At 30.8% G+C, this 21,500-nt stretch overlaps 3 protein-coding genes and 1 long non-coding RNA gene across 4 annotated transcripts; all 4 read left to right on the forward strand.

Moving 5' to 3' along the window:
- Window positions 1-8,298: 8,298 nt before the first annotated feature.
- LOC105801953 (lipid transfer protein EARLI 1-like) lies at window positions 8,299-8,990 on the forward strand. Its single transcript, XM_012633316.2, has one exon. The coding sequence runs from the start codon at window positions 8,366-8,368 to the stop codon at window positions 8,756-8,758; it is 393 nt and encodes a 130-aa protein (XP_012488770.1). The 5' UTR covers window positions 8,299-8,365; the 3' UTR covers window positions 8,759-8,990.
- Window positions 8,991-12,883: 3,893 nt separating this feature from the next.
- On the forward strand, window positions 12,884-13,886 carry LOC128034636 (uncharacterized). The gene is made up of 2 exons (XR_008190757.1): window positions 12,884-13,260; window positions 13,531-13,886. It is a non-coding gene; the product is annotated as an uncharacterized LOC128034636 (long non-coding RNA).
- Window positions 13,887-15,910: 2,024 nt separating this feature from the next.
- Window positions 15,911-16,541, forward strand: LOC105801952 (14 kDa proline-rich protein DC2.15-like). Its single transcript, XM_012633315.2, has one exon. The coding sequence runs from the start codon at window positions 15,978-15,980 to the stop codon at window positions 16,374-16,376; it is 399 nt and encodes a 132-aa protein (XP_012488769.2). The 5' UTR covers window positions 15,911-15,977; the 3' UTR covers window positions 16,377-16,541.
- A 4,023-nt stretch (window positions 16,542-20,564) lies between these two features.
- Window positions 20,565-21,342, forward strand: LOC105801949 (14 kDa proline-rich protein DC2.15). Its single transcript, XM_012633311.2, has one exon. The coding sequence runs from the start codon at window positions 20,633-20,635 to the stop codon at window positions 21,041-21,043; it is 411 nt and encodes a 136-aa protein (XP_012488765.1). The 5' UTR covers window positions 20,565-20,632; the 3' UTR covers window positions 21,044-21,342.
- The last annotated feature ends 158 nt before the right edge of the window (window positions 21,343-21,500 follow it).

The following is a 21,500-nucleotide window of genomic DNA, read 5'->3' on the forward strand; positions in this document are numbered from 1 at the left end:
AATAAAAAATAATGTTTAGTGTTGATGTGAAAATGTATTTATGAAATTAAATCTATTTTTTATTTATTTTGAGCAATTCATTTTTTAAAAGAAAAAATTAGTAGGTATATAAAATTCAAATTTGATTTAAATTTGGAGACTGATAGTTATATGTTCAAGTTTTTTTTTAAATTGTGGATTGAGTTTTAACTCGATTGGCACGGGTATTGTTGTCTATGCAGGAGGACGTGAGTTTGAGTGTGTTGAAGTTTAGGCATTATCTTAAAAGAGAACAGTCATGATCAGAATCTATAACGAGATTGTTTCAAAATTATATTATAAATACCTGTGAAAATAATTTTTTATTAATACATAATCATATCTCGGCGATAAAATAAATCATATAATTTAGTATATTAAATATATTTAACGTAATTTATTATACCATTTTATTCATTAAAACAATAAACTTAACATACAAATTATTCATCAATTAATAGGTGAAAACTTTATACTAAAATTATATTAAATGGACAATCGTATGGGTATGCAAATGTTATTCCATAATGTCATTTTACAATTAATGGTTAATTATTGGGACTGATGGAGAGGTGTACTTATGAGACGGATTGAATTCGAGATGGGTTTAGATTAATTTTTAAATATGACTTTAGTCTAATCCAAAAATAAACTTATTTTTTATTCAAGTCCGACCCAATTGCTCATGTTTAATTTTTTACATTAGTTTTTATTTTAAAATAAACTTTTTAAATAATGTAATGCACTAAATACATAAAAAACACTAAAATAAAAAGTTTTTAACACATTAAAAATATTTATATTAATAAACACTGCCATAAATATAATTAATATTTTATTATATTAAAACACAAATAAATATAATTTTAAAAATTTTATATTTTCGGTTGGGTTATTTAATTGGGTAATTTTTTTTTTAGGTTTTGAGTAATGGGTTTAATTGTTATTGGGTTAGTGATTAAATATAAATATAAATACATATAATTATTATTTAGCATGTATAATTAATATAATTATTTTTATAACATAATATATTCGGGTCGGGCCAAGCATAAGCCAAAAAATCTTGCCCATATAGAAATGGGTCTTAAATTTGACTCAACCCCATTTTTTAAGCACTGTATTTTTGTTTAAACCTTCATATTTTTTTGGTGAGCCTTTAAGCTTGAACGGGTGGTCCGACCCATGAACAGATTTGAATTGATGTAATAACTACATAAGTTGTTTTTAAAAATTTTTAAAAGAGTAAAAATAAAGAATCTTATTTGAGAAAATATTAAAATATTATTTTGCTCTCTGCAGTTCATTTAAATAAAAACATTTTTCTTCCACAGCATTCTCTTTCATAATCGAAACCATCATTTAAAAAACACTTGTTGTTTGTCTGATTGTCTGTCTCAAATTTGACATCTTTGGAAGATGTTAATCATACTAAAAAACTAAAAACATCATAATTAAAAAGAGAGGATAATTTATGGAAAATATGCAATAATGATATATACTGCTGTCAATTTGCCAAAAAACTAAAAGAAATATCGCATTGGTACCAAAAATCTTATATAATTCTTGATTTATGGATGATTTAAAATTTATTTTAAGTTAAATTATTAAGTTGATATATTATTTAAAGTTGTTAAAAGAAGAATTAATATATAAATCATTCATATCTGAAATGTCCATTCGTCATTTCTTTTAATTAGTTATAATCGAGTCATTACAATATGTCATAAATTTATAACTATCAAATATTTATAATTGACAAGTTGTGAATAAATTTTTATTAATCAAATATTATAAAGTTTAATAAACTATTTTCTTATACTTATAATTATTATATTTAAGAAATGATTCACTTACTCTAATACAAAAGTATACTGTCATAATTTTTTTTATGAAATATTTTTGTAACTTTAATTTTTGTATAATCACATCTAGTTTTAATAATAATAATAATAATAATAATAATAATAATAATAGGGTTAAATGAATTAGTCTATATAGACATTGAAATGATCAATTTATTATTCTATTCGGACTATTCTTTTATATATAATTTTTTTCATTAGATTTAATTCGGATAAAATAAGTTTTATGTGAAAAAAATCCGAATCTAAACTAAGTTGTAAGATTCGAGTGATAATATCAACCCAAATCGAACCAAACCGAATACATCGGTTCAAACCGGTTTATTGATTTTTTTCCTTAGCCCTACGAGATATGTTTGACGGCAAAAATGAAATTGAAAATAGACTTCTATTAGGTTGGGTACGAAGTAGGGTTTAGAATTAGCTTGGGTTTGAGTTTTATTGAATGAGAATTGGATTTAGTTGAAGGATTTTGAGTTTAGGGTTAAATTATATATTTATATTTTATAAATATAAATAGTATATTTATATTTCATATAGTATTAGGGTTAGGTCGGGTTCGGGCTTAAAAGATTCTATCTAAAGCTTGACTTGAATAAAAAAATAGGTTTAAACTTGTGCCAAAGTCCATTTTTCAGATTTTGTATTCTTATATAAACCCTCCCATATTTTGAGCAGGCCTTCGGGCTTAAAGGGTAGCCCCACCCTTAGATAACTCTATGCTTACGTTCCTACTTATATATATTTATTATTAGTTTTTATCTCCTAAGTTGCATGTGTTTTTTTGTATATATCTTTTAAAATATACTCATTTAATAATTTAAAATAAAGTTTAAGATCTATAATATTGGACAAATAAAATTATTATAAATAATTTCATATATATATATATATATATATGAATTCTTGATTTTAATATTCATTTATGATATTATAAAGGTTGTAAAATAACATAAATACAGTACGAAAACATAACTAACTGCCGTTTCAAAAGGTAATAAACCTTAATAAACAATGTAAAAAGCATACATAATATTATATATATATATATACGCTATGAAAAGGAGATTAAGTACAGTTTCGAAAAGGTCATAAATTTATTATCATTGAATGCAAACTTAATGCATTAACGCATCGTTAATTTCAATTCTACAACAAACTTACTACAGTTCTAACCTAACAGTTCTGGCCTAACATTTAAAACATCTTTATAAATTTCTTAAAAGACTATTTTTTTACTATTATTAGTTTATAATTTTATACCTTTTAAAGGGTAACAAATAAATTTTTAATTTTAGGGTGATTGTTTTGGTATAGTTCTAGTTAGGGATGAGCAAAATTCTATTTGACTCAAAAAATAAAATAAAAAATTGAATTTTGAATTATTCCAATTGAGTTAATCAAATCAACTTGATTTTTTTTTAAATTTCGAGTTTGAATGAAGTTAATTTTTCGAATTCGAATAACTCGAATAAACCAAATACTAAATCCTTTTACTTCCTTTCTCCCAACCCCCCTCAAACCCTTTTACTTTCTCCCAAAAAAATTACTTTTCCTCAAACCCCCAACTATGGGTGAGCATTCGATCGAATCGAATCGAATCGAATCAAAAATTTTCGAGTTAATTGAGTTTTCGAATCTCATTTTATCATCCTAACTTTATTTGAAGTTTTCTCTAATCGAGTCGAGTGAGATGGAATTCGAATCGAATCGAATCGAATATATTTGTTCGAGTTAAATTTTAAAAAATAATTTTGGGTCCTTATAACCATTGTCACCCATCGTAATAAAATTTGTCTACCTTAATCGATTTTGTTATTAACTTTCATCACCTCATAATTTATTTATTAATTTTTTATATCTTGATTAGCTTCTTTGCTTGCTTAGTTGTTTCAATTATCTTGATTCTTGTCACTATGTATTTTGGAATTAAAAATATATTAAATGTAAAAATATGATTTTTAATAAAATTTATTTTAAAAATAAAATGTGAAATTGATACTAATATAAAATTTTAACACGAATATTTTGTGGCATAATTAATAATTCAATTTTAATATAAATATTCAATATGACTAAACAATTCAATAATATAAATAATATAAAATGTGAAATTTAATTTAATAATATAAATAGTAAATATAAATAAAATTATTACTATTTATGTTTAGTGATTTTTTGGATAATTTTGATTTTTATTTGAGAGTAAAGGGTGATAAGTAAAAGTTTAGGGGAAAATAAAAAGTTTTGAGGAATAAAAGTTTGAGGGAAAGTAAATAGGGGGAGTAAAATTTTGGAGGGAAAATATTAAAAAAAAATTGGAGGGGGGAGGGTTTGGGGTAGGTGGGAGGTGGGAGGTGGGATGGGAAGGGAATAAAAGTTTTAGGGGAAAAGTGGGAAGGAGTAAAAATTTTGGGAGAAAATAAAAGGTTTTGAGGGTTTTGGGAGTAAAATTTTGATGGGAAATAGATTTTGGGTAGATTGGGGGGTTGGGAGGAGAGGGGAGTAAAAGTTTTGGGGGGAAAGTAGGAAGGAGTAAAAGTTTTGAGGGAAAAGTAAAAAGGTTTGGGAGTTTAGGTAAAACTGTCAAATATTATAGTTTGATATTCGAATTATTCGAATTATTCGAGTTATTCAATTGAAAACTCAACTCGATTCGAACTCGAAATTGAAAAAAAATTGAGTTGATTGAATAACTCGATTAACTCGAATAACTCGATTCGCTTAACTCGAAATTCAAATTTTTTTCGATTTTTTCGAATCGAATCGAGTTTTGCTCACCCCTACCCCCACACTTTTTTCCTTTTATTTTTTTCCCAAAACTTTTACTTCCTCCAAACCCCATAAACTTTTTTTCCTTTTGCTTTTCCTCTTAAATTTTTACTTTTTCCTAAACACCCAAAAACTTTTTAAAAAAAATTTATGTCTACTATTTATATTATTAAATTAAATTTCACATTTTTACTATTTATATTATTAAATTGTTTAATCATGCTGAATCTTTATCAATTTTTGTTAAAATTAATTTATTGATGATGCTATAAAATATTCGTGTTAAACTTTTTTGTTGGTATCAATTTCATATTTTTTAATTTAACTTGAACAAATATATTCGATTTGATTTGAATTTCATCTCACTTGACTCGATTTGAGAAAATTTCAAATTGAGTTAAGATGACAAAATAAGATTTGTTAATTCGATTAATTCGAAAATTTTCATTCAATTTGATTCGATTCGGTCGATCGCTCACCTCTACTTCTAGACTAACAATTCAACCTAACATTTAAAACATAGGATGCCTAACATTTTCCAACCTAACATTTATAGCATAGAACTGTACTAGTTTAGTTCTAGCTTAACAATTTCAACCTAACATTTAAAATACAGTACACATAAAATTTTCCAGTCTAATATTTAAAGCATAGTAGTTATTGGAATCACCACTTTCTAGTGTCACGGGCCAAAGTGCAAAGCCCGTGACCATGGCACAAGATGCGCCCCATGGAGGTCTATCGATTAGATGAGGAACATTTAGCCCACGAGAACTGGCCCGATTCAAAGAACTTTTAGAGAAGCCTGGTTGGCCCGATAATGAAGATATGGCGACTTAGGCTATTTTTAGTAAGTAGGGGAATCATATCTTATAGATTTGATTTGATATAATGTAATCTTGCAAATCCCTAAAATCAAGGGATAGACTAATATTGTCCGTCGATGTAATTTGATTTTAACCGCCAATTTTGGGGGAGCTCAACTATAAATAGAGAGCCTCCCCATCATCTGTATATCATCCATTGTATGTTGAATTCTTAAGAGTAATAAAATTCTTTGAGCATTTACTCAAACGCTTTGTGTGCATTCTTTCTTTGGCTTTCTATTGTTCATCTGTAGCTTCTTTTAGCACAATCGCTTCTGCTATACAAATTGGTGCCTTAGAGGAATTCTAAAGGAATCCTCACTTTTGGGAGTAAAGGCTGACTTAGGCGATTTTGGAGAGAACGGATCGCTAAGGCCACATGAATTACGAGAAGAAAGATCTAGCCCCGTGACAAGTGGTATCCGAGCTATTGGTTCAAATGCACCATTGGGATGTCGAAAGAAGTTGTTGATCAGAATGAGCCAATGTAGACTCGTAAAAGGGCCAGAAAAATAAGTCGTTCGAGGGACATACTAACAGCTTTAGAAAATCGAGTGGTTAATCTCGAGGAGTTCGTAGGGAACATGAAGGAGATGCTTGAGTTGGTCGAGGAACGCACAGATGGGATTAACTCAATGGAAGAGCAACTCAGAGATTTTATGTTGGATTCTTTCGGTGGCAATGTGAAAAAGATTATTGAATTAGTCAATTCCACTACGAAATAGCTGGCAGAGAGGGATAATAATCTTGAGGATATGGTGTTAGCCATGAAGAAAGAAATTGAAGAGCTCAAGGGGGAGCTCACGATTTACAAAACTGCTTTGAATAATGGGATGTTGTCTTCAAGACCGAAGCAACAAGCAAGCAATGAACAAAATAATAAAATTGCTAAAAAGGGCTAAATCAAAGTAAAAACAAAAATACTGGGCGAATTCGAAATAAAAAGACGAAAAGGACTAAATTGTGACACACGCCGAAAGAGGGGGACCGAAAACAGTAAATAAACCAAAGTCCCAAAACGCAAGGCTTCAGTGGACCAAATTGAAACAAAAATAAAACATTGTGGCTAAATTAAAATAAAAGAAAATAACGAAAAAGGGCCAAATTGCAACGCTTTGCAAAGTCAGAGGGACTGCGCGCGTAAATATCCCATTTTAAGAAAACACGCGGATCCTCCCCTTAGGGTCAGGTCACCGAGTGGGTCAGGGCCAAAACAGCGTCGTTTTGGCACCTGACCCCTAAGGGCAAAATAGTGCCGTTTAATTTAGGGTATTTAAACCCAAATTTTTCCCAAAAAACCCATTTCAGCCGCACCTTTTAAAAAAATTTTCCGAAAAACCCTCTTTTTTTCTCAATAAGCCTGACTTTTGGGGTTCTAAGGCCCCTGTCGTGCCGCCTCTCTGCTCGCCGCACCGCCACCACCTCCAACGGCCGATGAAACGCCAGAACGGCGTTCGAAGCCCTATCCCCGGTGAGCTTTCCCTTTTTTTCTTTATTATATATATATACAAATAAATAAACAAAAATAAAATAAAAAGGAGTTGAAACAACAAAATAAAGGGACACCCGATATCACCTTTGATTTTTTTGCTTTTATTCCTGTCAAAATGTTACAAAAAGGAAAGAAAAAGAGCCCCCATTTACAAGCATTAGATTTGGCTTTTATAGCCAATGTTACAAAATTTTCCTATTTTTTGTTTTTCTGCTTGGTTCTCTTTTGTTGTGCGTTTGCAGGTAATTGATGGTGGCGGCCGACGTGACAGTGGCGGCGACGGCTACCAGTGCAGGTGGTGATGGGGCATGCAGCGGCAGAAGCAAGTGGATGACCCTAGGTGCGGCGCACCTAGGGTTAGGGTTACCTTTTTTTTTTTTGGTTGTTTTCTGATTTGGGTAGTTGGGCTTTAAATTTTGGGCTTTGTAATTGGGTTTTGGGTTTAAGTGGTTTGGGTTTAGGTGGTTTGTTATTTTGGGTTTTGGGCCTTGGTGCGAGCCCGGGTAAATTTGGGCTGTACAACTTTAACCAATAGTTGAATGTTCAATTCTCGCCCTGAGTATGGAGCAGTTTTAAAACTTGTGGCCAACATCTACTACTTAATGGGCCCTTAAAAAATGTGTAGAATTAGTTATTGGGTTTGCTCCAATAGATACCTTAAGAAATGAAAAAAATGGTAAGTTATTTCAGAGGAAAAATAAGCTTATTTTACGGTGATTTGTAAGTCATTTTATGTATATCAAGCTATTTTCTATAAAATAAACACAGAAAAACTGCATAAAATATTTTTCGTAAAACCTTTTACATGTAAACAAGCCAAGCCTAAATGTTCTAAAATATAAACCATTATTTAATGTGGTTTTGGATCCATTAGCGTATTGTAGCAAGTTTATTACTGCATTGGGTAGTTGAATACATTACGAGTTTAATGTGAATGAAGTTCAATAAATCTCTTTAGAGGGTAATGGCTGAAGAAGAAGAACAAGAAAGGTTTGACGATGAGAGATTAATTATGTTGTTTTGAATCTACAATCCATTTTTCCTGTACTTAGCCGTTCGTCAGTTGTCATTATTATCCTTATATTTTGCAAGAAAATAGAATAGTGGGGATATTTATCTAAATTTAAATTAAACAAAGTAATATTATTACCAATAAATGTTGAATATTGGGTAAGAGAAAAAATTAAATTCATTTTTTTTTCATAATTTGATCAATTAACCTAACATTTAAAAAACAACCCACTAGTCTTGTTGGAAACATTATAAAACCCCATTCCTTCCCTCCAAGTTCTCCATCCTCAAACACTTCTACTTTTTAACTCTAAAGCAAAGAAACCAATTGCCAGCTTAAAATGGCTTCAAAACGATCAGCTTCCATGACCCTCCTTTTGGCACTTATCATTCTCTTCTTTTCCCTAGTCAGTGCTACTTTTCCATCCTCCTCTTCCTCCGGCTCTAACCTCGCCCCCTCTCCATCTGCACAAGGCAGTTGCCCTATTGATATCCTCAAATTAGATGTATGTGCTAATCTGCTTGGCGTAGTCAATGTCACCATTGGCTTACCCCAAGCGACACCATGTTGTTCCCTTCTCGGTGGCCTTATCGAAATCAAAGCTGCTACATGCCTTTGCTCTGCTATTAGAGCTAACGTCTTAGGCATCAACATTAATGTCCCACTTTCCTTTAATTTGGTTCTCAATCGTTGCTCAATCAGCGTTCCTTCTGGCTTCCAATGCGCTAATTAAGTCATCATTAATGTTCTCTACCCTCTTTCTCATCTTTCTTATGGTGTTTGTGTTTGATTTTAATAAGATGAAAAAGATAATAAATCAATAAAAGAAAGTGGGTAGAAAAACTAATTAGAAAGTTATAATTTCTCATATTTGCAATAAATCAGTGTTTTCATCTGTAGCTTTGTTGTTTTAATTTCCTTGGGGAGATTGATACAAAATAATAAATCTAATACTTTTCTATCAAGTGTTTTCTTTTGAGGGTTATTGCATCTTTAAAGGACATTAAAAGACTTGTATTATTCAACTTGTTTTATTTCCTTTCTCCTTGTTTCCTTGTCAATTTATTTAATGCTTTATATAATCGTGGGAGGGATATACTTATAAACAGTAAAACTTAAAGTAATTTTACATATTTCTATAATTATTTATATGATTAATATTTTAATGACTTAATCGTTGAATTCATCAATATAATTATACTTGTCATGCATAAATTTTCAAATCGATCGGTATCTTTATCATATCGATTTAAAATATTCAATATATTAATATATATTCAACAAATGAATTTTTTTACATAAAAAAATATTAATAATACAACGATTTGATTTTTTTACATATTTCTAAAAGTGGTTGTTTTTAATAAACGATTTGATTTTATTAATACAACGATTTTGGTCTACGAAATTCAGAAAAACAGGTTCGGGAGTCAGTTACGCACGAGGAAGGATTAGCACCCTCAATACGCCCAAAATTGGTACCTAGTTGATTACTTAAAGTCTTAATGTCGAAAAATTGAAAACTTTAAAGAAATTTAAAATACGATCCTTAAAAAAACTCGAATGGCATGGATTAAAATTCAAGAGGATATTTGGCAATTTGGTTAAACGAGAAATCGAAACTCAGCACATTAGGGCACGTTTCTCGAATTTCCAAACGCAAAACATTGCCTTATTTTGAAATTTTTAAAAGGATATTAAGCCATTTGGTTGAACGAGAAAAATCGACACCCAGCACCTTAGGGCACGTTTTCTCGAATTTCCAAACGCAAAATATTGCCTTATTTTAAAAATTTTAAAAGGATATTTAACCATTTGGTTGAACGAGAAAAATCGACACCCAACACCTTAGGGCATGTTTTCTCGAATTTCCAAACGCAAAACATTGCCTTATTTGAAAAAATTTCCTTTTTTGAAATATGATATTTATATGCATAATGGAATAATAAACATGATAATGTGAATAAAAAAATGAACAAAAAACGAATAATAAAATAAATCGATCATGCATATACCATAGTAAATAAATAAATAAATAAACTAAAGCATAAAAATGGACATATAAATAAATACATAAATGAACATAAAAATAATAAAGGAATATAGATAAAAATTATAAAATATGGACACGTATGTACATATAAGGAAATATATATGTATGTACATGAAATTATGGAAATATAAAAGATGTATATATGCATTATAAGATATAAAAATATAAGTATTTACATGTATACATATGTAGATTATAGAATACAAAAATATATGAATTATAAGTATGTATGTTGTAAAAACAGGTGTATGCACATGAATTTATAAAACATGAAAATATATATATGTATTCTAAAATTATTATATAAAATATATATATAAGTAAACATGTGCACATATACATATAACTATCATGAAATATAAAAAATATATATAGATATGTAAACAAATTATAATATATACATAAAACACATAAATATGTATATGTACATATATATGTATATGAATTAAAACATAGATATTTATACGTATACATGTGTGTATAAAAATATGGAATATAAAAAATATTTAATAAATAAAAAGTATGTACGTGTATATACATATTATAAAAATGTATGAGACAATTTGAAATTAATAATATTAAACAATTTAACATAGATAATAATATATAAAATAATAATATATATAAACTTAAAACAAATAAATAAATAACCAAAATGTAGGATTAAAAGAAATTAGTAAATTAAGGACCGAATCACAATAAAACGAAGTTTAAGAGTAAAATTACAACAAAATAAATAAATGAGGGTTAAAACAAGGACAACGCAAAAGTCTAAGGACCAAATGGGTAAAAAAAATCTGGACACGTGTCCGTTTTTCTGCGCGAAAATAGGTCAGGGACCTGATTAAAAATCGGACAAAACAACGGGGCCAAATTTATAAAATAGATAAATAACCAAAAGGACAAAATCGAAACGAATCGAAAATGCGAAGGGGCCAAAGGTGCAAATATCCCATGACAGAAAAAACACGCGGATCTTGGAGTGGGTCGGGTCGATTGGATCGGGTTTAAAGGCAAAACGGCATCGTTTTGGTGCCTGAGAGGCATGCCCAAAACGGTGCCGTTTTGAATGCCTAGATAAATCAAATTTTTCTTAAAAATTTCATTTTCTGCCTTTTATTTAAAAAAAAACCTAAAATTCTCTCAAGCCCTCTCTCCCCTTTCCAGATGCTTGGTCGAGATCCGTGACCATCATTCTTGAGTCATTGTCACCATGACCATGCGCCATACCGTCCGTCATAATAGCCGTGAAGTTGAAAAGGTGCGCTTTTTTCTTCTTCTTCTTTTTGTAAATCTTTTTCAATGTATATGTATAATAGTTAAAAGAGAAAACTAAAGAAATATATGTATGTATATAAACAGTTTCAAAAGGAAGAAAAAAATAAAAATAAAAAAAGGAATTAGATCTTATACCGAAAACAAAGAGTCCTTGAATCTGTTTTTTTTACTTTTTATTTCTTGAAATCGTGAAAAAGAGATAGGGCCATTTTACAATACATATTCTTGGCTTTATAGCCGATTTACATGAGATTTCTAGTCTATTTCCTATGCTTTTACATGAGATTTCTAGTCTATTTCCTATGCTTGTCATGTCTGCCTTGATTTGTTTGCAGGGATCAGCGCACGTGGATGGAGATGACAGTGGCAGTTGGCGATGGTTGCTGGCAGAGCAGGTGAGCAGAAGACCAAGGGTGGTTGCGGCACTAGGCTAGGGAGAGTTAGGGGTCTGAAACCCTAAAATTTTTTGGGTTTGGGTCGAGGTTAGGCTATTGGGCCTGTTTAGGTGGGTTTAGTTTGGGTATTTTGGTAATGGGTTTGGGTCTGTTGGAAATGGGTTATTTTGTGTTTTATTTGTTTGTAATAGGCCCGGGTGAAATTGGGCTTCTACAAATGCGATTAGACATAAAAATTAGTTGATTACTTGGTTACATGGTATATGTGGTTAAACATGATTGTTTGGTCGATTAAACATGATTGTTTGAAAATTTTTCTTCTTTGAATTTTGAGTAAAAGTTAGTATAATATTTAACAAGATATAAATTTAATTTATGCAAATTTCGTATGAGGATTAACATTTACTTTATACAATGCAAAGTACAATAATAATAAAATAACATAAAGTAACTATATTAGTAGAATATAAAAAAGTAAATGATAAATCATAAAATACAACAATAATATTGACATAATTATAACAACAATCACCAAATAATAACAATGACCATATTAATTGCTTATTCTAATACTAGAACATAAAAATGAATTAAACATTAATAAGAATGATGACAATAATAATACAATGTATAAGTAAAAAAAGAACGTAATAAGCTATAAATACAAGAAAAATAAATAAATAAATGTAGGGATAACTAAATAAATAAAACAGGACAAAAAGGCATAAATAGATAAAATTAACTTAAAATTAAATGGATAAAGGATCAAATTGAGATTAAAATAAACTTTGAAGTCTAAATTATAATAAAATGAATGAAATAAATATGAAAGGGACCGCATCGAAATCTTAATGAAATTTAAAAGTATAAATTGCAAATAAAGAAAAGAAGAAAAGGCCAACAGAAATACGGTGGAATAAAATGAGGACTACATGGGAAATTATTCCCAGTCCTTTAAAACGCACCGTTTACATCTGGACCAATATGAAACAAAAAATAAAATTGTACCGCAAAATGTAAAGAAAAAAAAAGGATTTCAGGACCAAATTGCAAAGCCACACAAAAGCGAAAGGGAAATATGCGCAAATATCCCCTTCACCGCAGAAACGCGCGAATCCTGGGGGCCATCGGGTCGGGTTTCGGTTATTAGGCGAAACGGCGTCGTTTTGGTCATAAAACTTAAGCCCAAAATGGCGCCATATGATGGCCTGCATAAATAGCAAAAAATAAAGAAAAAAAAATATTTTCATTACATTTAAAAAAACAACAGAGAACTCTCTGTTCTCTTTCCCCTTTTCCGTCAGATACCACAGCCGGCTACCAACGCCGGGGCTCCGCCGTGAGAGGTGGCCTTGGCAAGAAAAGGTGGGTTTTTAACGCCATTCTCGACCCCCCTAAAGATCTACCCATTTAGTCCCGAAAAAACGAAAAAGGAGGGGTTTTTCCTACCCCCTTTTCAGTCCGATTCCAACGCCGAAGGTGGTCTCCGGCGACGGGCTTTCAAGACCAGTAAGTGTCCCTTTTCCTTTCTTTTCGTTTTGTTTTTTTAGTTTAGAAGAATAGTAAAAAAAACAAACAACAGGAGATAGAAATAAAAGAGTAAGAGCAGAGGCAAAAAAGAACTTTGGAATCAACCTTTTTAGTTTTTTTTTTATCTCCTTTCATTAATTGTTGTAAAAAAGGAAGAAACTACAGAAGGGAATTCGGCTTTTTATAGCCGGTTTGTTTTCTATTTTTCCTATTATTTTTGCTGTTTGCGTGTTGATCTTTCTTCTGTAGGTGATTGACATGCGTCGGTGATGGGACAATGGCGGTGACAAACGCGCGGCAGTGGCAGTTGGTAGGTCAAGGATCGGAAGAGTCAGAAGGCCCTAGGTGCGGCGCACCTAGAGCTAGGGTTTTTCTGTTTCTTTCTTTTATTTTGAAAATGGGTTTTGGGCTTGTAATTGTATTGGGCCTGGGTTAATTTGATTGGGCCATGGGGATTTTGGGCTTGTAATTGGGTCAAAATTTTGAAAATGGGCTGTTTGTAATTTGGTTTATTTTCTGATACGGGCCCGGGCAAAAATGGGCTTGTACAATCTACTAGTTTAATCACAATATTTTTATTTATGAACTAACCAATTTACTTTGTATGTATAAGTTTATAAGCCTAAATTTTCTTTAATAAATATTTTAGATTCATTGGAATTATTCCTTTTGTTTAAGCAATCAATTTCAATGATCTTCCTCATTGGATGGAATCACAATTGCCAAAAGGAAATAAACTTAAAAGATCGGGTTTAAAATTATAATAAAATAAAATTTCAATCATCAATATTTATAATTTAATTTTAATTCCCTAAAATGACTTTTTTTGCTCCCATTTATCAAAATATGTCAAAGCTGGCGAAAATTGGATCGAGGTCTCATAAACGAGGTTGATTTTCTTACTTAACAATGCAGTGAAACAATGTCTTAGTATATAAAAATTATTAAATTAAAACATTTTTGGAAATTAAATTATTGAGATAATCAAATTTAGTATTATAATATGAGTTTAATTCATTAATTCTTTTAAGGATAAGTAGGTAGCGGAAATATGTGATCCATCTTGTTTAGGACAAAGGGATGAGTTATTGAATAGAGTGGTCGGAGTAGAAAGAGAAGAAGATGATGCTGGAGATAAATTGGGAAGAGCCAGGCCTTATATTTGTCGTCCCCTGTCTTTAGGTTCCACATATCGGGTTATTATTGGCGAGTCAAGAACAAATGACCTAGTATCATAAGTTTTGGTAAAGTGATCTTATAACGTGTCTTGAGTCGTATCACATGAGACACAATAATTAATTTTTGATGTGACAATTAATAAATATATTTGTTAGTCATAAGTAATTAATATTTAAAATATCAGTTTGGATTTAAAAGCATAAAACCTAAGCTCATTTTTAATTAGAAATAGGGGTAATTGCGTGGAATCCACGGTAGGTTCTAAAGCTCGCCCGTGACACTCCCAGTCGAATCCAGCTACAAAACATCCATAGACAACATGCCAATATCTCCAACACTTTGCACCTACAATACGCCATTTCTGAACCGAAAGAAAAAAAAGGTTGGTTGGCTGTAATTATTAATAATCTCATAATATTATTGAATATTAATAAGGGAGCATCTCAAACTGATCTGTGTTTCCATTAAATCTTGTGCTTTTTAAGGAAAACAAAAACCCTTTTGAGTTCCATTAAATGAGCTAAAGTAGAAACCACTGTTTAATGTCGGTTTTGGATCCATTAGCTCCTTATAGAAAGTTTATTAGTGCAATTAAGTTGAACCTTGGGAACTTTGAATAAATTACGAGTTTAATGTGAATGAAGTTCAGTAAATCTGTTTAGAGGGTACTAATGGCTGAAGAAGAACATGAAAGGTTTAACAAAGAGAGATTATTAATCTGTAACCCATTTTGTCTCTACTTAGCGGTTTGTAAGTCCTTATATTTTGGAAGAACATGGAATATTATGGAGATATTCATTTAAACTTGAAGTAAACAAGATGATAATATTATTAACTACAGCTGTTTAGAAGACTTAAAAGAGAAATTGATATCATCAATAATAAGTATCGGATGTTGTTGTAAGATATATTGTATTTCTAAGAACAAAATATGGATTTAAATTTTGTAAACAATATTATTGAGAAAGGCTATCACATTAAAATTTAAATGTAATAGTTGTATTGTTTTTTATCATTTTTTATGATATTTTTTCTCTTAATAGTTATTCATCGAGTCTTTTACACTTGATTATATGTACAGAGTTTATTCATGATTCATTAGATTTATGTATAAAAAAATAAATTGAAATTGAAATATAATTAATTATCATAAAAGAACAAACTTAACATTATTTGATGTTTTTGAATTGTTACTTAAATGAAAATACTGTTGCAAATAATGTAATTTAGTGAATGATAGATTCACATATTGATCCTATAGGAGCATTCTAACATGGCACTGTGCTAATTTCCACCTCACAGATCATAAACAACCAAACTTCACCAGCCAGATGTCAAATTGATTTTAATCTACAATTTGATCAATTAGCCTAACATTAAAAAATAACCCACTAGCCTTGCTGGAAGCACTATAAAACCCCCCTTCCTTCACTACAAGTTCCTCATCCTCAAACGTTTCTACCTTTTAACTCTAAAGCCAAGAAAGCAAGCCATTCAAGTTTTGAGAAAAGATCAAAATGGATTCAAAAAAATCAGCTTCCATAGCCCTCCTTTTGGCACTCAACATTCTCTTCTTTTCCCTAGTCAGTGCTAATTGTGGATCTTGCTCTTCTTCTGGCTCTAACCCAAGGCCAACTCCCACCCCTACTCCATCTGCACGAGGTAGGTGCCCTAGGGATGCCCTCAAATTAGGTGTATGTGCCAATGTGCTTAACTTAGTCAATGTCACCGTTGGTTCACCCCCGGTGATGCCATGTTGTTCCCTTCTTAATGGTCTTGTGGACCTCGAAGCCGCTGCTTGCCTTTGCACCGCTATCAGAGCTAACATCTTAGGCATCAACCTTAACATCCCAATTTCCCTTAGCTTGCTTCTCAACGTTTGCTCAAGGAATGTTCCTACTGGTTTCCAATGCTAAGTCAACATTGTTCCTACATTCTTTCTCATCTTTCTTATCGTGGTTGTGTTTGGTTTTTAAAAATTATGATTCAGTATTTACGGTACATCAATGTTATCATTAGTTACTTTGTTGTTTAAATTTTCTTATGGAGATTGATATAAAATAAGTCTAATACTTTTTTAAGTGCTTTTCTACGAGGGTTTATTGTATTTCCAATGGATATGAAAAAAAACTTATATTATTCAACTTGTTTTATTTCTTCTTCTTTTTTTTCTTGAAAATATAGCAAACCGAGAAAAAAGTTGGATGAAAGCAACCTCTTTTAAGGACAACAAGATTACAAAACTCGACCTAAGACAAATACCCTCCACTCAAATAGTACTAAAAGACAATAACCAAAATTTACCACCAGGCCTTAAAAACCGAAGGTCTCAATATATCTGCTTTCGTCAGAGCATCAGCCATACCTTTACCCTGCTGGTGAATAACTGCGAATTGAAATCAATCCAGCTGGTTAATGCCGCAGTCAATATCACTAAATAGATTTCGAAATGACCACAATTTATAATTCTTATTCATCAGCCACTCCAAAGCAACACACAAACTAATTTCAATAATCAATGGGATTTTCACCTACTGTCTCAACCCAATAGAAAGCAATCTAGTTTGCCATGTTTCTCGAGAAACTACATTTCGCAGGCCAACACCACTAATATCCCTCGAAAAATTGAAAATTCTCATGCACCATCCTTATCCACATCAAATATCTCATTTTAGATTAATGGTACAACATTGTATCAAGAGTCGTCGATGTTCTGTCGAAAGCTCTATCGATCTCAATTTATTTAATGTTATATATATTATTTTATTATAGACATCATAGCTAATATTTAACTTAATAAATACAATATGAGTTGAGACTCATTAGGAAGCACAGTTTTTGAGTCCGTGAGTGAGACTTTGTTGAGGAAGATGTAAGAAATCTCAAATGGGAAACTAAAAAGGGACATTAGAAAAAGCTCATTTGACTGCAAAAAAGGCAAAGATTCCCTGGACTTGCTTTACATTTTGATTTCAACCACATTATCCTCATAATTCAACACATTAGTGATGGTTATCCCCAAACCTGTGGTCAAAGCTATCATTTTTTTCTCTTGTAATTTAAAAATTATAATGATACGTGGACTATGTTTCATGGTGATATTATAGAGCCGTTTGTGACAATTAAATTATTTATATTTTTGTTGGTATTATAATTTAAGTAATTATTTTATAAAGTATATTTAGGCAATAAATGTAGGTAATTTAGGAAGCTAGATATGATCAAGCTTAATGTTATTTATTGGATAATACTCTTGAAGAGAAAAGAAGAATTTAAAGATGTGTGAACTCCATCCTTATCTTTCAAGAATTCAAACTAACCCAATTGTTTGGAGAAATTTGATGGATAATATAGTTTGAAACGATTGGTGATTAAAGTTTGAAGGCTTGCTATTTGATTTTTGAAAATATGCCATTGATTTGGCACAGGTTGGCAGTTTTTTCAAGTGCTTTTACTTGATAATTCGAGAGTTATTGTGCATTTTGATTCGTATTTGTTGGAGAGATATTCTTGGTTGTAGGCGAGTTTTTTTAGAAGAGTGATTGCAATAATTTTTGTTCGATTTTGGGACTATAATCATCCATTATGTAAGGGTAGGTTAGGCTTAAGACAATAATGGGATCGGGCAGTAAAATCATTTTCTAGGAGAGGCTTCGTAAAGTTGAATTGATGAATTTTAACCGTGTTAACAAATATTTTGTATTGAACTTTTTTCTTACAGAATTGTCTTTTTTTTTTTTATTCTAACTTTTGTTTGAACAACTAATAGGATAATAACTTGGAATAAGTGCAAGCCGCAAATTGATAATTTTAATAGTTAAAGCTACCAAATGATTAATTTTGTAATTTATTAATAACATAATAGAAAATTAACAAAATAATTTTGATTTGATCCAGTATGCAATGTTATACAACACATAAACTTTGATTTTATGCAATTTTATACATGAAGTTTTGATTTGATTCAATTTTTCACAAATCACTAACAATATTATTAAGTTAGCACCATTTTATATTGATATATTGCATGCACAAACAAGTATTTTAATCGATATAAAATAAATGTATATATTTATTTTTCTAATATGTATAATTGAACAAGAAAACAAAATCTTTTGTATAAATAGATATCACAACTTATATTTTATATGTACAATTACACTAAATTAAATTTGATATTTATGCTGGATTTTGCACCATTCATAATGGATATCTAATATTAATAAAAGAGAAGTTGCGATTATGCTTCTGTCCTATATTTTTTGAATTATTATGTTTATTAAAAAAAACTTATAAATATAATTTTTCACGGGATGGCAAAATACTGAACAAACTAAGCAGACCTGATGCAGCCGATGATTAAAGTCAGACCTTTTACACATAATTTCTTCATACTAATCTGTGTAATATAAAAAGAATTATTTCATTATCGCTGTTATATTTGCTTCGGATTTTCTGGATATTGCTTTCCTTTTTTTCCAAAGGTTTGAAAATGGAAAACTCAATTATGGAATTTTGTCAAACTTCAAGAGAAAAAAAAATGAATATATAAATCAATTTGGTCTTCTTTTGCTCTACAACAATTTCTTATTGTTTTATTTATTTATTTTATATTTTTGCAGAGAAGTTTGGAAGATTTTTCAATGGATTCATACTATATATAATGAAAGAGTTTTTGGTTTGAGAAAATGCTAATTTTGAAGGAATTTCTTTTATTGTTTCAAACATTTATCTTTTAAATATATAATTATGTACTGACAGGAATGATAAATACTTTTGTTCTTCCTAATGTGGTAATAATCTGCTCCGTTAATAAATATTTTAGAGTTATTGGAATTTACAGGAGTATACATATTCATAACCTTTTGTTCGAATGCGATGAATATTTGTATTCTCCATAGGAAATTATAGCTTTTGTTTAAGCAATCAATTTCAACGATCTAGCTTCCTCATATGGTGGAATCACATTTGTCAAATGCTGAAGATTGTAGCACGCGTTCAAGGGCGGTCGCCCAAAAATGATAAACTCTTCACAAGTAACTTACGAAAAAAGAAATGATAATGCTGGAGATAAATTAGGAAGAGAAAAGATTCAAGTTATTTGGTCTCGTTCTAAGGCCCCAGGTCATGCCCTATTTTGAGGTGCCACATATCGGGTTACATTAAAAACCTAGGGGTAAGTAGCTTAGTGCCATAAGTTTAGATAAAATAACGTTGTGATGTGTTAAATCATCTAAGATGAGACTTAATAGTTGAAATCTACTTATAAATTTTATCACTTGAACTATCAAAGTGAGATGAAAGATAATTAGTTAATATTTAAAATATCAATTTGAATATAAACATAAGCATCCATTTTAAGTTAGAAATAGGGCTAATTGCGTGGAATCCACGGTAGGCTCTAAAGTTCGCCCGTGACATACCAGTCGAATCCAGCGATAACAACTTCCATTGGCAACATGCCAATATCTCCAACACTTTGCATCCATTTTTGAACCAAATAAGAAAATAGGAGGTTGGTTGGCAGTAATTATTAATAATCTCAAAATAATATTATTGAATATTAATATGGAAGCATCTCAAACTGGTTTGTACCAGATGGTTTTTAAGGAAAACAATTTGATTAAATGAGTTAAAGTAGAAACCATTATTTAATGTTGGTTTTGGATACATTAGCTGCTTATAGTAAGTTTATTACTGCATTGGGAAGTTGAATAAATTTTAAGTTTAATGGCTGAAGAAGAACATGAAAGGTTTGACAAAGAGAGATTATTAATTTGTAATCCATTTTGTCTCTACTTAGCGGTTTGTAAGTTGTCACTATTATGCTTATATATTGGAAGAACATGGGACATTACAAGAGGGTATTCATTTAGAGTTAGGCTAAGACAGATCCACGTATATTATTGATCCTATAGGAGCAATGGTAACATGGTAGTGTGTTAATTTCCACCTCACAAATCACAAACAACCAAACTTCACAAGTCAGCTTAATATTTATTCTACAATTTCATCAATTAACCTAACATTAAAAAAACAACCCACTAGCCTTCTTGAAAACACTATAAAACCCCCCCTTCCTTCACTCCAAGTTCCCCATCCTCGAACACTTCTACCTTTTTAACTCTAAAGCCAAGAAAGCAAGCCACTAAGGTTTTGAGAGAAGATCAAAATGGCTTCTAAAAGATCAGCTTCCATGGTCCTCCTGTTGGCACTCAACATTCTCTTTTTTTCCCTAGTCAGTGCTTGTGGCTCTTGCTCTTCACCCCACCCTAAACCAAGGCCAAACCCAAACCCCAACACCCCCACTCCTACTCCATCTGCACAAGGCAGGTGCCCTAGGGATGCCCTCAAATTAGGTGTATGTGCCAATGTGCTTAACCTAGTCAATGTCACCGTTGGTTCACCCCCAGTGATGCCATGCTGTTCCCTTCTCAATGGCCTTGTCGACCTCGAAGCTGCTGCATGCCTTTGCACCGCTATCAGAGCTAACATTTTAGGCATCAACCTTAACATCCCAATTTCCCTTAGCTTGCTCCTCAACGTTTGTTCAAGGAACGTTCCTACTGGCTTCCAATGCTAAATCATCACTGTTCCCTACATATTTTATCGTCTTTCTTATGGTGTTTGTGTTTGATTTTAGAAAGTTATGATTTCTATTATTTACTCTGTGTTTTCATTTGTAACTTTGTTGTTTAAATTTCCTTGTGGGGATTGATATAGAATAAGTTTAATACTTTTCTTCAAATGTTTTTCTTAGGGAACTTTAGTATCTTTAAGGGACATGAAAAGACTTGTATTATTCAGCTTGTTTTATTTCCTTACTTCTTGTTTCCTTGTCACTTTATTTATAAAATCTCTGCATCTAGTTATGGCAATAAATTTTATATAATTTTATAATGTTTGTGCTTACTTTTTCATATTTAGTGCAAAATATGTCTACCACTTTTATATTTGTTATTTGGGTATAAGTTATATTAGTATCATACTAAGAACTTATCAATCAACTTTTATAAATGTTTTGCGAACAATACAACTTT

Source organism: Gossypium raimondii, chromosome 11 (assembly GCF_025698545.1).
Source record: "Gossypium raimondii isolate GPD5lz chromosome 11, ASM2569854v1, whole genome shotgun sequence".
NCBI lineage: Eukaryota > Viridiplantae > Streptophyta > Magnoliopsida > Malvales > Malvaceae > Gossypium > Gossypium raimondii.

Bases quoted from the DNA above. Each gene is read 5' to 3' on its own strand.
- LOC105801953 (XM_012633316.2), top strand. From the start codon at position 8,366: ATGGCTTCAAAACGATCAGCTTCCATGACCCTCCTTTTGGCACTTATC.
- LOC105801952 (XM_012633315.2), top strand. From the start codon at position 15,978: ATGGATTCAAAAAAATCAGCTTCCATAGCCCTCCTTTTGGCACTCAAC.
- LOC105801949 (XM_012633311.2), top strand. From the start codon at position 20,633: ATGGCTTCTAAAAGATCAGCTTCCATGGTCCTCCTGTTGGCACTCAAC.